This window comes from Pyrgilauda ruficollis, unplaced genomic scaffold (genome assembly GCF_017590135.1).
Source record: "Pyrgilauda ruficollis isolate IOZ18807 unplaced genomic scaffold, ASM1759013v1 scaffold139, whole genome shotgun sequence".
NCBI classification, from domain to species: domain Eukaryota; kingdom Metazoa; phylum Chordata; class Aves; order Passeriformes; family Passeridae; genus Pyrgilauda; species Pyrgilauda ruficollis.
Window position 1 is genome coordinate 685,655 of NW_024512432.1, and position 16,740 is coordinate 702,394.

The window sequence follows — 16,740 nt, forward strand, 5'->3', positions numbered from 1 at the left end:
GGGTGTGCCCTGTTGGCACATGGAGAGTGCCAGTGGAGAGCAGAGGGATGGGCTCTAGGGAGGAAATGACAGCTGGACCACATTGCTGCAAGCCCCAGCCAGCCTGGCCCTCTGGATGCCTTCCCACAGCGTGCTCCCAGCAGTTTGGAGGGAAGGGATCTGCTTTCTGTTACCACCTCCGTGCCTCCGAGCCTTTCTGGACCTTTGATGGCCAGGTTTGCTGTGAGGAGCAGAACCCTGGCCTGTGGCCATGGTGTGTGGGAGGCTGAACCCCAGACAGACACAGAGCTCCTGGTGCTCAGCTGTTTCAGTCAGCTCTTGTAGGGGATGCCCTCAGTTCTCGGCTGCAAACCCCTTTTCCAGAGCTTGTCCCAGGAAGAGTGATGCTGACAAAGGGCATTCCTGTGCCCCTGCTCATTTGTCATGGCTAAAGGCCTTCTTTACTTGGATTTTAAGTGATTTCAATTTCGTTCATTTCTTGTTCTTGTTTGAATGGGCTGTGCAGGTCCTGGCTCAGTTGGGCTGATTCTCCAGGAATTCTTTCCTGGTCTGGCCATCAGCACTCCTTTTATGTTGTTATGTCTCTGTTCTCCCACCTGGAATATTGATGTGCTCTGAGGATGCATAACACACTCTGTTCCATGACAAGTGCATTGAGACTTCAGGAGGGCAAGACTGACACATGGGGGAAATACCTGATGAGCAGTCGTTTCTGTTATTTATTATTTACACTTCAATGGAAAAGTAACTACAGAATCTATTTGATCAGGTTATACCTTAGATTCAGTGGGTGTCTCATGTGTCCTTTAGACAGATAAAAATTTTATGAGGCCAACAGGAGTGCAGCTGTCTCTTAGCATAGTTAATCACCCTAATGGCTGTGCCACCAGCCCCAAGCACTCCTAAATTCCCCTTGAGTTTCTTTCCAGGTAGGTGTTTGTTTTCATCTCAGTGTCAGTGAAACTTGCATCCAAAAGGTCTGAGCATCCGCCTGCCCTCTGCACAGCAGCTTTACAGGCTGGTGTAGCTGCCCCCTGCTTGACTGGCTCAGCAGGGACACCTTCTGCAAGCCAGCCAGCCTGCCCTTGAGCACCTCCAGGGGTGGCATCTGTTTGCTAGATCTGAAATTTGGAAATATACCCAGGGCTGTGGCTCAAAGAAATCCTGCGGTGACTCTGTCTCACTTGGGTCAGAGCACTAAAATAACTGAAGTCTGAGGGCCTCCAAAATCTTCTTATTTTTGACTTCTGAGATGAATGAGCCCCATGCAGTTATCCCAGATGCCTCTAGAAATTCAGGAACCTAAGAAAGAGCGATGTACTGCCCATCTCCCTGCCATAATTGATCCTGGAGCACCTCTATCCTTTCCCAGTCCTTTCTAGGGATGGGGGTGGCTCTGTGGTCCCTGGACAAGTCATCCTCAGCCCCCATCTTGCATGTCAGTGCTCTGTTTGAAGGTGAGCTAGTGATCAGATGGGCAGAGACACGGCCAAGCTGTGCTCTGACAGCTGCTCTCCATCGCTGCATGTAGAGGCTGATGTGGCTCATGCTGTGGCAGGATGTTTTGTCAGGAATCACCCCTTTGTTCTGGGAAGGAATTGGGAAAAGAGGGTAGTTCCTTGTGTGCCATGGATGGAGGAGGGTAAATCACAGCACTCCTTTGCTGTCTGTTCACTAGGAAAAAGATAATTGCCAAAATTCTGGGCATACAAATTTGGACTAAGCAGTCCCTCCACGTTACTTTGTGAAGACACAGCCCTTTTCCTTGCTTCATTGGTAGAAGGGTGAGCTGCATGAAGCGTTCAGCAGGGATCTTTCCATGTTACATGTTGATGAGACTCCCGCAGGGGTTTTTGTGTGTGTCTGGTTTTGTTGAGTGGCTTTTGAAGAGTTCTTTGTATCCCTTCCTGGCACAGCCCTTGTCCTGCACCCCTGGAGCAGTACGTGGCACCTGGGCTAGCAGCTCTCAAGCTGGCACAGCTATAACATGGGATCTGTGGTCCCCATTCCTTCTGCAGGTGCCCGAGGACTGACCAATATTTACCAGCCTTCTGTGATGACATTTGCTTTCCATTTTGAGATTTTTCTTTCAGAGCTTCGTGCCTGCCAGCATTTTGTATAATTTAACACCTGTGGGAGCCTTTGGCAAGTGAGAAATGATGAAATGCTGCTAAACCCAAGCTGGCAGAGCCTGTAGAAAGCTGTGATGTGTTTAAGTGTGTGTGTTTAACCACCATAAATAATGGCACGGTCCCATCACGGCGTGGGTGCTGCCTGAACACCTCCTGAGCACTGTTTGTTCACACTGTGCTGGCAGCATGGTTTGGAAGCAGTTGAGTGGGAAAAGCAGGCTGTTGGCATGGTGTCAGCTGAGGCACAGACAGGAGGGTACCTGGCTGTGGGGGGAGAAAGGTTTTATTCTACTTTAGAACCCTAGAGGAGTTTGGGTTGGAAGGGAGCTGAAGGACCATCTTGTTCCAGGCCCTGCCTGGAAGGGACACCTTCCACGAGCTCAGGTTACTCCAAGCCTGGTCACTTGGACACTTCCAGGGATGGGGCAGCCATGGCTCCTCTGGTTCAGCATTAATCAGTTCAGTGCTTTTCACATGAACTGGGACCTCAGTGCCTTTATAGCTGAACAGTGGCATCAGCTGAACATTACCAGAAATGAGGTGGTGTCCAAGGAATGCTTGGAAAACCCCTATCAGTGTGTATATTGGCATCACTGGAAGCATTGCAGACTAAGGTGAGCATTTCCAAGTCTGGATTGGTGTGCCTGAGTGTGTACAGATGGGGTCAGGATGCTCAAAGTTGGCTCCTGGGACATGATGTGATCTTTAATTTGAAAAACCTGTTGTTACTGATGGTGCTGCAACCTGGAACTGCTCAGTGCTACCAGCACTGCAGCTGCTCACTCACTTCCATGAGATCTGCTTCAAAGATGCCTGAATTTCAGAGACCAGGGATGGAAAGCTGTGTCCAGCCCTTCCCAGTGAACTCTGCGAGGCGGAGCTGCGGAGGAGATGTCAGGATCTAAATGAGTGGGCTTTGGTGCCCGCACCGTGCAGCTCAAACCTTCTCTGCTGCCTGGCTTCCCTGTGCCACTGCTTGAGCCTTTCTTTCTGGCATAATTTTCTTTTCTTTTCTTTTAACTTCTCCCCTTTGCTCTCTTCCTGCTCTTTGCTGCTGCTCCCGTCTCCTGCTTGCCGGCACAAGCACGCAGCCCGCTGGAGAGCTCCGTGCCCTGCCTGGCCACGCGCACGCTGGACGATGAACTGGGAGTGCAGCGCAGCCCCAGCGTGGGATGGCTCAGTAAGTGCGGGGGCGCTGGGGCGGGCTGGGCCAGCAGGAGTGTGACAGGGAATGGTACCAGGAGGGTGACAGGGAATGGTACCAGGAGTGTGACAGGGAATGGCAGCAGGAGTGTGACAGGGAATGGCACCAGGAGGGCAGGCTGGGCCAGCAGGAGTGTGACAGGGAATGCCAGCAGGAGTGTGACAGGGAATGCCAGCAGGAGTGTGACAGGGAATGCCACCAGCCGGGCTCTAATGCTTGCTGCTGCATTAACTGTGGGGAGAGCATGGGTGTGTTCTGTGGGGAGTGTGCTGCTCTGGCTGGTCCTGTTATCCCCACTGTCCCTTCCATCGCTCTGTTTCATTCTGTTTTCCTACTTTCCTTCATCTGGGATGAGGCAGGTAGGTCAGGGCATGCTCCCCTTCCAAGGGTAGTCTGAGGTGGCTGCTGGCACTTATTTTTGTTTCTTGAAGTATCCTTTTGCTGTTAAAGGGCCTTAAATATTGTAATTTTCATAAAAATTATCCTCAGAAATAGTCTGCCAGCTTGATCTCTCTGGGGTGAGCTGGACAGGTCTCTGGCACTGCTCCTGTCTGATTCCCTGTGTCAGGGAGCCTTGCTGATCCCAGAGGAGCACACTGCTCCTCCCAGGAAGGCACAGCTTATGGCACTGGTGGCACAGAGTTGTTCTTTGGTGACCATGACAAGTGACTGGAGTCTGAATTCCAGGGTATTCCCCTTGCCAGATGACGGTGGAGCTGATTCATAGGACGAGGTAATGGCATGGAGGGGTTTGGACTGCTCACTGTACTTCCCTCACGAGTCCTTGGCTGAGCACGGCCATGGACAGGCTCAGGTCACCTTTGCCAGAGAGACAGGAATGGGAATTGGGCCTGGGTCAGGAAATGATCCTTCGTTAGCAAACATCAGTGTCGTGGGCCAGAAATCCCCCACAGGGGTCTCAGCAGCCAAAACTTTGTACTCCACGTGTTTGTTTGGAGCTGCTCTGAGTTTGTGGGGCTATGTTGACCCCACCAGGAGAAGGAGCCTGCTAGCAAAGGGAGAGAAAGGCACAAAGCCTCTTCCTCTTGGGAGAAGGGTCATCATATCCCAGGGAACAGTCAGCTGGGAATCTAATAAACAAAGAAAACAAGTGATGTAATCTGGAAAAAATAGCAGCCGAATGGGGTTTTAAATAACAGCAGGAAGAGTTGAAGAGGGATCCCCCTTTGTAGAACATGACTTGTCTAATTGTGCTTGGCTTTGGCTGTGCTGATGTTGCTGGACGTGGCAGTAACACACAGTAGGTACAGCTACTTTGAATCTATCCCCATGTATGTTGTAAAGAAAACCCAGCTCTGAGGAGTCTGGAGTTTTTTATTCCCACTCCTTTGATTATCTGCTCCTGATGCTGATTATTATTGAGCTTGTTTGTGCTGGGAGCTGATGAACACTGAGAACTTGGACATTCCTTATAATAATACCAAATAAATTTTGTCTCAAAACACAACCTCAGTTGGGAGATTCCTCCTTGCCATTTTTTTCCCCCTTACTATTTCCTCTCTTTCCAGTGAAGTTCATGGTCAGAAATTGTGGCATAAAAGCTCCTGGTGCTGCGTTTCATGTTCCTGCAAACATGATGAGAAGGGATGGGAACATTTCAGGATAATTTTTACTGTTCATACTGACCACTGTGATTTCCCATCCTGTATCTGTCCCAGAAGTCTTTGTTTACTATCGGTTTGTTGTTTGTTTGTGTTTTGGGTTGTTTTAAATTTAATTATTCTGCTGTGTCTCTGGAGAGTTTCTTCGCCTCTCTGGAGAATCTGGTGTCAGGAATTGGTGACTCCTGGCCCGTCAGTGTGGCACACACGTTGTTTTAATCAGTGAGATGCTTAAGGTTCCTGAGCTTAGTTAATGAGCTTGCTTGGAGTGAGGGAGGCATTCATTAGGGGCTGCTCAAAGGAGCAGCAGCTGCCACCTCCCTCTGCCTGCTGTGTGCAGTGTCTGGGATTTGCACCCTGGAAGGTCCCAACTCTGAGGAGGGATGAGTTTGTCCTGGGTGAGCTGGCCAGCAGTGTGCTGCTGCGTTGCCTTTCTCCCACAGGCAGGAATTACGGAAAGTCCTCGGACTCTTTTGCTGTCCTGGGAGTCACTGGACTGCTGTGGGTCAGAGGTGACGAAGCGTTAGTGTCTTAAACCCCCCTGTGCCACATGAAGTGACAGAAAGCAGCTTGTCAGGGTCTGGAATCCCCCACATCAGCCTCCCAGGGAAAGGGGTGGCTGTAGCCTGAGCCTCTGTGTTCTGAGTGGATGCAGGCAGGTGCTTTAACTGGTGTTGACGTTGTTCCTGCAGGCAGCCCGGCCATGGCTCACCGAAACCTGACTTCCACCAGCCTCAACGACATCTCGGACAAGCCTGAGAAGGACCAGGTGAGCTCCAGGCCCAGCCTTCTCTTGGGGATGAGTTTGGAGAGGAGCTGGATGCTGGGGAAAGGGACCTTAGCCCTGAAAATGAAGAGGAGTGAGTATTTTTGAGTCCTGTGACCGGTTCCTCCACTCTTTAAGCGCCAACCCTTGCAAACAGCAGGTTCATCTCTTACAAGGTCTGAAGCAAGTGACACCACATAGATGGCATCTTGCTGATCCCCAAGGGAAAGGAGGTAAAATACCCTGGGAGTGATGGATTTTGGATCCTCTTCCTGCTGAGGGGTTACAGGGGTCAGCAGAGGAGCACCCTGGGCTGAATGTTCACAGGAACTATGGGGTAGAGCAGGAGCACTCAGGGAAACGTGTCCCCACTGCAGCAGCTGGTGGAACAAAGGTGCCACCACCTCCCCTTGCACATCCCAGCAGGAAGGTGGCCGTGCTGACAGGTGATGTGGGAGAGCAGCTCCAAAATGCAATCAGTAATGGAGTTCAAATTGGCCTCCAGTGACAAATCTCCATGGACTTGACCTCTTCCTTAGCCCAGGGTAATGTTTGCGGTGTGGCATACGGGCTGCCTTTGTGTGTGCTTCCGTCCTTTCCGAAGGCTGCCGGTTCTGAGGGGTAGGAGTGAGTTTATTCCAACTCTTAGAAAAACTGGTGGCTGAATGAGGTCTCTGTGCAAGTTTCAAAAAACCTTTGTCTGGGTTCAAAAAGTGGGTTATTCTCAAAGCCCGGCTGTTTCTTTCGCAGAATCTCGTTTTTTGTCTGCATCTTCCAGCATTCCCTAGTCCCGTGGTGATTCTGAATGCCAATGAGAGTCACTTTGGAAAACTGTTTGGGTAGCACAGCATGGCTGGCCAGTTGGGGATGACTCCCATCCTTCAACAATGGCTGGTCACAGTCTTCTGTAAGTGTGTCCTGAAAGGGACACAGCAACATCATTGAGGTAAAATAGTGAGTTCAGACTAAGTAAATATTTTAAAAATAAATAAATATTTGCCTAAAGAAATGCCCTTTCCACGGAAAGGGAAGGGGAGCAGCGTGTTTTGCACTGACCACTGTATTGGTTGTGTTTCCAAAATACCTGTTTCCTTTAGTACACACAGCCACACCTGGGGAAGGAGGAGGATTGTTAAATAGCTTTTTGTCATTGGACAAGCTGCTGTGTTATATTTTTAATCCCATTGTAATTGTGGTTTTAAAGCTAGACCAGCCCAAAGCTGGGGCTGAGCGTTGCTGCAGCTTTGCAGCTCTCAGCAGTGCAGACAGTCTCCACTGCCCCTCCTGTCTCTGGAAACTCAGATAATGGACTTTTGTGGAGAATTGGGTATAAAAATAGATGTTTTGATAGCCCTAACAGGGAAATCTGTTAATAGATGCAGCTGGGAGCAGGCTAAGTTTTTAACCTCCAGTGTACACAATGCCTGGCTCTTGGTGTAGTGAGAAGTGTTTCTTGCTAAGTGTAGAGTTCCAAAAATCCTCTCAGTTAATTAGCCCTTGTCCTGCTGATGAACTTTGCACAAAGTGGGAGCCTTGTCCTCCTGCACCTTGAGACATCACCTTGGAGCTCAGTTTTCATGGCTGATCGACTCGAAGTCCTGCCTTGATTGAGTTGGTGGCATTGTGGTGGTGCCTGGCAGCTTCCTGGAGCAGGACCCAGCGTGTCACACAGCAGGCACAGCAATAATCCATCCTGTTACCACAACAGGAGCTGCAAAGGGAGCAGGTTCACTTGCCTTGGCAGCAGGGAGATTGGCTGCTGTTATTTGTGCATCCCATCTGGAAGCTGGACAGTTCGTGGGGCCATACAGGCAGGGGGGAGTCTGCTGGAGCCACAGAACATCCCAGGTTTTATTTATTTCTCTGTGTGTGTAAGAGCTCTGAGGGGTGAGGTCGGTTTATAGCAGTTGTGTGGAGCAGGACTGCCTTCCTGCATCCCTCCTGCATCCTTAATCAATCCCTGGTTTTACACAGGTAGAGGATTGCATGCCTCTGTTTCAGAGGAAAAAATGCTTTGACCAGAAACTTTTGTACCTTCAGTGATTTTTCCTGTCTTCCTACATGCTTAATATTCAGTTCTGCAGCCTTTAGTGCTCTTTGGAATGGTGCAGCTAATAATCTAGGGAATTCATAGCCAGCATACTCCTCTAATCTGCAGCGTTCCTGCTCCTTTTCTCTGGATGTTGAAAGGTTCAGGTTTCACACACACGTCAGAGATGTGATCTGTCAGAGAATCAATCCTCCCAGATTCATCCCTCCTGCCAGGGACAGCTCTGCCTGGCTCAGGGGTGTTCCTCAGGCCTGCTGAATCAGGGAGTTTGCACCAGCCAGCTCTCTCTGCCATGGGAATGGTGGCTGGATCCAGTGGGCTTGCCAAGAGGCTGGCTCAGGATCCTGCAGAAGCCCCAAACCACTGTGATGAGAAACAGCTTCAGCAAGGACCCACAGAGTGGGGCTTTGCTCTTTTGTCATGTTCTTGCTTTGGGCTTGCTTGGCTTTTTATAAAGGTAGTTAGGGAAGAGGAGGTGTGTTCCCTTTCCTTGTGTTTGCTTTGGCAGAGCACTGCTCCTGAGGTAGCAGTGCAGAGAAGGGATTTGATCTGCCTTCATTTGTCGTGTTTTAGGAGGTGTTGGCTGCAGTTAATGCCCTGGGCGTTTGCAGCTGGGGAGACAAGCAGCATTTTGGGACAATTTATTCTTCTTTTCTGTATAGCAGCTAATAAATGAGCATCTGGACTTCCTGCCCTCCTGGGCTCCCAGCTCTCTGTTGCCAGGTACACCAGTGGTGCTGGAGCTGTGTCCATAAAACCAGGGCCTCTCACAGCTGGGGAATTCCTCCAGCTCCTGAACATCAAGTTGTTGGATCAAATTTTTCACTAGCACCGTATTCATAGAATCCCAGAATCTCAGAATGGACTGGGATCTTAAATATCGTCCTATTCCACCACCTTCCACTAGACCAGGCTGCTCCAACCCCTGTCCAGCCTGTCCTTGGACGCTTCCAGGGATGGGGCAGCCACATCTTAATATCAAAAAAAACATTTTAAACTCTTTTTTTTCCAGCTTATGTGTGAAGGAGAGTGACTGAAAAGAGTCAGGTAGATATTTTTTCAGCCCCTCTGGTGCCATAGTGCCAGCAGACCATAGGAGGTTGGGGAAGTTCCTTCTGCTGTTCCCACTCCAGTCTCTCCTCCTGCAAGAAATCCTTTGGCTGTGCTCTGTTAGAATGTCCTTGGCAGCTCCGAGTGGCTGAGCCACCAGGACTCCTTCAGTGCTCAACATGTGAAATAAAGGGGACATGAAAGGAAATGTGTTTTCCCAGGGACCTGCTATTCCTGAGCTGATGCAACAGCGTAAAGAAAGGGAATGTGTGTTGATATAAGGGGAGTTTCCTGACCTGGTGTTATCTGTGTTTCCAGAGGGCTTGGATGTGGGACGAGCCTGGCTCTGAATGAATACGGTCAGTCAGAGGCAGGCACAAAACCCTTCTTATTTGTTGTGGTGTAGACACTGTGTATTCAGCCCAGAGTTTCCATGTCAACAGGGGATCTGTGCCAAAGCCAGCACTGAAGTTAAAAAAGAAATTGGCCTTGTTTAGAGAAGCCCTCCTGCCTTTCCTGGGGACCCATGGACAGGGAGGCGCTGGCTGGATCCCATCCTTGGGAATGCAGTCCTGTGATTGATTGTGGGAGTGATTGCTGCTTTTCCTGTTGGAACATCCTCTCATCCCCACACTTGCAAGCAGACATTCCCAATTTGGAGGTCTGTCAGCCTGGGTGACATGCTTCCACTCCACGGAGCTCCAGTGGAAATGACTTTTACAGTACAATCAGTGCCACCCTTCTGGAGGAAAGGAAAAGCTTCCAGAAAGTTTAGTTAACCGGAATTTCCTTCACTTTTGTTGTTTTTCTTGATGCAGAGAGCAGTTTTGCCTGTCTGGTTTCTCCCCATATCCACAGTGGCCCTCTAGAGCATCCTTGGGTGATGGAGCAGCCTGGAGTCTGCAAGGTTCCCCTGGAGGCAGGTGTTCAAGGGATAAGCTGTGGGAAGGTGATCCTGTGTGTGAGCAGATAAAGAAAAACAGAGAGACAGAGACAGGTTCAAGCTGCAGGGGAATTAACCTTCCCTAAGTGCTACTTTGGAGTGTGTACTTAGGAGCTGCTTTCATTTCCAGTCAGTCCAGAGTGGTGTTGATGATCCGAGTGCTACAGTACTTTTAAGGAAATTGGGATTCTGAGGTTGCTGTGCCTTTTTGCAAGTGCAGTGCTGGAGACCTGTGGCTTTTAACATAACATTAGTGGTTGGGGTGGAATGATGTGCAATTTGGCAGGGGAAAGTGAAGTTCCCTCATCTCTTCCTTGTTCCTGCATGCTGCTGAGGAGTCAGATCTTTCCAAAGCTTCTTTGGGGAATGGTTCAGAATGGATTTTAAGTGCTGACTGCACTCATTACCTGTCTGATAAATGATTTAAGAAAGTGGTGAGTGATGCTGCAAAACTCATTTGGAGATTAAAAAAACCCAAAATAATGGCAGCTCTTCAAAATTAGTGGCAGTGGTTTGCTGTGCTGGGCAGGGGGAAGGGGCTGGAGCCTTTGGCCTCAGGAGCGGGGTGGGCACAGGAAAGCCTGCAGGTCAGTTCTGCCTCAGAGTATCTCCTGGGTTTGGGCTGGGTGTCCAGACCAGCCTGGTGTTCCTGAATGATCCTTGTTCAGCCACAAGGCCAGCCTGGTGAGGTAAATAAAATGTTTGTTGTGGATTTGCCATCTTCCCATTGTTCTTTTGCCACCGCCATGCTCCCAAACACTGTCTGTGGAGGAGCTGCTAGGGCTTTTCCAGACTTCCTCCACGGTGCTCCTTGATGCTTATTTACTGTTCCTTCTGGTGGTAATCCTGATTGAAGTGTGCAGGGGTAGGATAGTTCCAACAGTTTTCTTCCTGTTCAGTCAGTTCATGTATTTTCTCGAGACTTTTTCCATTTTCCTCCTTCCTCGAGTCACCTCCTGCAGCTCATTAGGGATTCCAGCCCAGTTCAGTGCCCCCCTCTCGCTGCTGCTCCTGGCAGTACATCCTCCCTCTCCATTCACCCTTTGCCAGGCACACACAGAGCATCTCCAGAGATCACCCAGGCAGAGGGGGCAGATTGGGAACCAGCTGAGGGCAGGGCTTTCAAAAGCCTTCAATTCCAAATTAATTCTGCCGCCGCTGAAGTTCAAACAAAGGCGTCTCGCAGAGGCTGAGTTTGAGAACCCCGTGGCTGCTGCTGTGGTTTTTTTCCCATTCCCTGGTGATGGCATTTCTCCGTGGCTGGATCCAGACCCAGGGTGCACGCTTACTGCACAGAGGTGCAGAGATGAGAAGAAGGCGCCCAACGTGACTTAATTTTCTTTTCCTTCCTCTTCCACTGCTGCAGCTGAAGAATAAATTCATGAAGAAGTTGCCTCGTGACGCTGAGGCCTCCAACGTGCTGGTCGGGGAGGTGGATTTCCTGGAGAGCCCCTTCATTGCCTTCGTGCGGCTGCAGCAGGCGGTCATGCTGGGAGCTCTCACCGAGGTCCCTGTTCCCACACGGTAAGGAAACCCAGCCCCGGGCAGGGCACCACGCAGGGAGCCTGCATTTCCACCTGGCAAAGGAAAAACAGCAGGCCAGGAGATGTTCTCCGTGTTGTGACACGCAGAACCGTCAGGATTGGTGGTGCAAAGCAACAAAACTCACTGAAGCTGCTTCATCCTCTTCAGGTCCTGGATTTGGTTATGAGTAAACCATTGCACAAACACACTGACTTAACAGCTCAGCAGTAACAGGCACTGTCAGTGTTGAATTTATGTCCTGGGGCTTTTTTCCTGCCCCTTCTGTACAGATCCCAGATTCCCTCTGCGCATTTTTGCTGTACATGTTATTCCTCTTCAGCTCAGATCAAATGGAAAATTCAATTCTGACCCTCCTGGGGCAAAAAAAAAATCAGGTGAACTTGGACATAGAATTCTACTGGGGCTTGTTGCTTTGTAATGCATAATGGCTCAAGGAAAAATGTCAGAGAAATATTTTATTTATCATGACTCATGTTGCAAATTAATCTCAGTCTCAGAAATAGCAATCTATCTTGTGTTCTTAAATATTTGAAGTCACTGCTTGAGTATGCCTGCCTGTCTAAGCTGCCCTGTGTGAATTCACAGCAGCATCACAGCCCTTGTATGGAGTGGAAGTTAGATGGCTGTTGGAATCCTTGCCTCTCTCTGTGTACCAAACAAAGGGAAATGAGCATCTAGCTTTGCTCTTCAGTGCTAGTAGCAGTGCTTGTGTTTCTTGGAGTTCCATCAAGTGCTTTCTGACAGCCACATCCACAGCTGGGTATTCAGGTGGGAGTGTGGGGACCCAGATGTGCCTTGATTCTGTAGCAGGTTATTCATTCCTCAACATCCCTGGCCTCTGTGTGCTTCAGTGCTTCAGCTTCCAACTCTCACCCCACGGACTGTTTTTTAAAGCTGTCTCCAAGTTCTTTTCAGCAGTTGTAAGATGAGGTGTTGTTTGCTGTGGTGGTGGGAGCCAGGAAGTTAGATCCAGGATTGCTGGACAGCCTCATGACTCAGTAGCAATAACCAAGGCACTATGTCCTTCCGTGCCGGCACTTTTCCCAGGAAATAGTATTATCCATTTGCTGTTCTCCAAAGCAAATGCTGGCCCTAATCAAAGCAGGAAGGCTCATTAGGTGGCTTTCATGAGTGATGAAGAGCCATTTGCCATGGCTGCATCCTAGGAAATTCAATCAAGGAAATCCCCTGAGGGCCAGGAGGAGCTGTGGTGGAACATCTGCGGTGCCGCCGGCATTCCTGCCCTGGGCCTGCACTTAAAGCCCGCAGACTGCAGGATGCTGGAGCCCCTGGCATGTCCAGCCTGCTGTCCTGTGGGTCCTCTCCTTTTATTTGGTTCAATTGTCGATTCCCTGGGAAAACTGTGGGTGCCACACGGTCCCAGGTGGGCGCTGCACGGCCTCCCGGGGTTTCCAACACCATGGGAGCCAATGTTGGGTACTGTGGGCTGCAGCACTGCCAGTGTGACCTGGGTGCCTCTCTCGCTGGTTTTGTGTAGGGCAGGAGGGGGTTAAACATGCAGGTTTTGGCTCAGGGCTAGTCCAGCCCCGATGTCTGGGGTGAATGTTTTCATGCTCTTAAGGAGCTGCAGATAGAGAAGCAGGGAATGGTTTGGGTTGGAAGGAAAGGGAACTCAAAGCCCGTCCCATTCCAGCCCCCTGCCATGGCAGGGACGCCTTACACTATCCCAGGTTGCTCCAGACCCTGTCCACCCTGGTCTTGGACACTTCCAGGGATCCAGGCGCAGCCACAACTTCTGTGGACAGCCTGTGCCAGGGCCTCAGCACCCTCACAGGGAACAATTTCCTCCTAATATCCAATGTAACCCTTCCCTGTGTCAGTGGGATATCCTAGCCTTTCCTGAGTTTTCTTTTTACTGGTCAGATTAAAAAAACCTTTAAGGCCTTTGGTGTTGTTGTGTCAGACTTAATCCCACGGTACTTGGGACTCCTCATTTGGGGAAGCCCTGAGCTGGCAACATGGCTTGGGAATGGCTTTGTATTTTCATCAGAGCAATGCACAATCCTGCGTTCAAGGCTGCTGTTTAATGCAGTGGAGATGGGGAGAAAGATGAGCAATGAGCCAGGAGAAGATGTTTTTTGGAGATAAGCTGCACAGACTTGCACAGTCTGGTGTGCAGGCTGGGAAAGGCCGGTGTCTGCAGGTCTCAAATGAACTGAGGTAACTTGCCCAAGGTGCTTGGGAAGCGAGGGGCAGATCCAGGAGTCTGCTGCTCCCTGGCCTCCCGACAGAGGCTTTTCCTTGCAAAGGCACTTTTCCTCCAGGACTTGGCTGAGATTCCTTTGGTCAGGTGCCTTCAGCCCTTATGGAGTTGCTGCTCTAGCAAAGCATTGAGAGAAACATTGGATTTTGTTACTGCTTCTGAGAGACTTTGAGCTTGGTGGAACCTCCCATTCCCTGCCCTGGAGCATTATTAGCAGTGGTAGGTGTCAGAAATGGGCAATGGATAACTCAGCATGTGTTGTGTGCAGCAGGGAGGAGTTCTCAAGTGGCCTTCAGCAGAGGAAGAGGAGGAGTACGGCACAGCATGGAGTGAGGGCTTTTGTAGCTGTAAATGTTCATAATGAAATTATTATAAATCTGTGCACACATATTCTAGTTCAGGCTACTTGTAGACAGGTAGAAGAATTAGAAAGGACTGCTCTGCTAAATTTATAGCTAGCCTGACATTTCTTCTAATTAGTGCAGCTAAGTTCCCATGCAAAAACAATCTTAGGTATGAAAGGTTTGTTAACACAACAACTTATTCTGAGGTGAAAAACAACGAGCACTTGCATAAACAGTAAAATCAGTCTCGTGGGAATCAGTAGAAAAAACATGTAAACTAACTATAAATACAGAGTTTGATAGACATGCAAAACACCATGTACTAACCAGTAAACTAAGTGTGAATGTATTGTCCACCAATAAGATCTGACACAGTGCCTTCTGGTAATCCTGTAAAATATGACCTATACAGTAAAGATTGGGCATGAAGAAACGGAGTCCTGTCTGCATGTTAATGCTACAGCCACTAAAATGCATTCATGTTTTTGTCTTTGTATTGTCTGGCCCGTGAAAAGATCTTGTTCTACCCACTGAAGGCAGTTCTGAGCTGAATTAGGACAAAGAATGTGGAAAATGCCACAGTCTTGTGTTTTCAGGAGTGTTTTAGTAGTGCAGGAGCATTCAGGTGCTGCTGCTCTGTGCTGTAAAAGAGCCAGCTGGTTGGGATTATTGCAGAAGAGGGTTATGGAAGTCTCCTGGAAAACCAGGAGAATGCCAAGCAGCAACTCCTGAAGTTACTAACCTCTTTTTTTTAATATTAATATGCTTAGCCAATTTGCATCCTGGAGTTTGGAAAGACTTGGCTGAGGAACAATTTTTCTTGAGTGTTATTTTATAAGAACTGGTAAAGCAGGGAAAGTTCCAGGAGGTGGGAGGAGAGCAGAGGACATGACCTGGGTGTGTGTGGCTTACTCACCTCCCTGTGAACCTCAAGTAAAACACTCACACGCCTCGTGAAGGACTCGATTAAGAGGTGTTATGTAGTAATGCCAATCAATATGTATTTATGGATCCTGTCCTACTAAATTGCTGCTTTTTTCTTTTAGGACTCTAGATTCTTTTGAACAGAAAGTACTTGTTTGGATATAATACTCCTCATAAGCCATTTAACTTAGTACCTCATCGTATTTGAGTTAGGAGATAAAATAATATTTAATCCAGCCCTTGGAAGGGGATTGGTGCTTCTGGTGAGGTTATTTCATCTGTATGTTTGCACTTCCAAAGGTTTCATATCATGGTGTTTTTCAGACTCTTCAGCAGTGACTTGGATGTCGTTGCTGCCCAAAGAGATCATGTGAAAAATGAAGTGTCCAAGGCCAGGTTGGACAGGGCTTGGAGGAACCTGGCTAGTAGAGGTGTAGATAGCCATTAGGGTTCTTTCCAACACAAACTGTTCTGTGATTCTGTGAAACAGATCCCCATGGAGGTGGACAGGTTTTCGTGGGCCACAGGGAGCTCTGCTCCAAAGGTAGCTTGAGGCCACTGGCAGCCTCCAGATCTCTAACAAGCACCACAGTTTTCCAGGTCAAATTTCTGTCCAGGTGTTGTATAAGTAATAAGCACTTGATTTTTGCATCCTAAATGGGAACAATCTCTTGGTTTTGTCAGATTTCTCTTCATTCTGCTGGGACCAAAGGGCAAAGCCAAGTCCTATCATGAGATCGGCCGAGCCATTGCCACGCTGATGTCGGATGAGGTAGGTGTCTGGGCATCTCCAGTGGGAAGTGGTTCTCCCAAGCAACAGTGTCCTTCCCTCCAGCCTGCTCAACAGGAAGGAGCATTCACTTAAAGCTGAAATATCCACGTTACCTCCTCATTCCATCCGTTGACATAATTACTGCCTCTGGCTTTGTGATTTTGAAAAGCGTGACTCCAGGAGGGGTTTGTCTGCCATTGTTTATTTTCCTGCTAGTGATCACTTTTTCATATCAGCTGTGAATTAATGGTTGGATTTAGTCCGTTGTGTTGAGTCGATTCCTTGTGTCCCGTTCTGCCATCCCAGTATCCCACAGCCAGGGATACCAGGTGCTGCCCACAGCCTGTTTCCCCCACGTGGTGCCACGTGTGGCACCGTGTCCCGGGCACTGGCAGTGTTGATGTGTAAACCAGGAGCAGCTGGGCTTTCAGGATTCCCTTACAGCTCCCTTTTCCAGCGTCCCTGGAGCCCTGTGTGCCGGGGCTCGTTCGCATCAGCTTTGCTTCTTGGCATTGCTCGCTCTCCTACAGCTCCTTGATCACAGCTCAGCTGCCCCAGCTCTCCTGCCTTCTGGCACTCAGTGGTCTGCTCCCCACGGCCCCAGAGTCCCTTCCTGCCACCAGCTCTTCTGTCACATGCACTGATCCACCTGCTCTCCACACAGTGCAGAAGATTCCTATAAAATTCAGCATTAATGCTTTTTTCCCGCCCCTCCTTTTCTCATTTGTTCTTCGTGATTAATACCAGGCCTTTCACTAAAACCAGTTTATGATGTTGATTTTGAGTATCTACTGTCATCAGTTCTGTGTCACAGGGTTGGAAATGAATCTGGGTTTGATAGACTGAAGTAGGTGGCTTTGTCAAAGCATCTTCTCCAAGTGTAATTGAAAGTCCTTATGTAGAGGAAAACTTTTTTGCACTAAAGATATAGATGATTGCTTTACTAACATTTTTAAAAGTTAGAAATAGATGGTTTGCTTAAAATTAGATAAATGCCTAAAAGGAAAGAATCTCTGTTGTTATCCAGCCAAAGGAAGGGGCTTTCTGAGGGTCACACTTCCTTGTGCCACATGTCCTGATACTTCCTCAGAGGTTTCTGAGAAGGAATTAAGTTGATTTTGTAGAACTCAGCAGCTGCTTGTGGAGTCAGGGCCAGAGAAAATG

The 16,740-nt window shown here is 49.0% G+C and overlaps 1 protein-coding gene across 9 annotated transcripts in view; it reads left to right on the forward strand.

Annotated features, from left to right (window-relative positions):
- The window catches only part of SLC4A4 (solute carrier family 4 member 4), a 134,970-nt gene that overhangs the window by 91,913 nt on the left and 26,317 nt on the right, over window positions 1-16,740 (forward strand). For 7 of the 9 annotated variants that reach the window (XM_041459670.1, XM_041459667.1, XM_041459668.1 and 4 more), the window contains 4 exons: window positions 3,217-3,312; window positions 5,651-5,727; window positions 11,134-11,291; window positions 15,489-15,576. In XM_041459670.1, coding sequence (XP_041315604.1) covers window positions 3,217-3,312; window positions 5,651-5,727; window positions 11,134-11,291; window positions 15,489-15,576 — 419 coding nt within the window. The remainder of the gene's footprint in view (window positions 1-3,216; window positions 3,313-5,650; window positions 5,728-11,133; window positions 11,292-15,488; window positions 15,577-16,740) is intronic. The other 2 variants (XM_041459673.1, XM_041459674.1) reach the window with 1 other exon arrangement.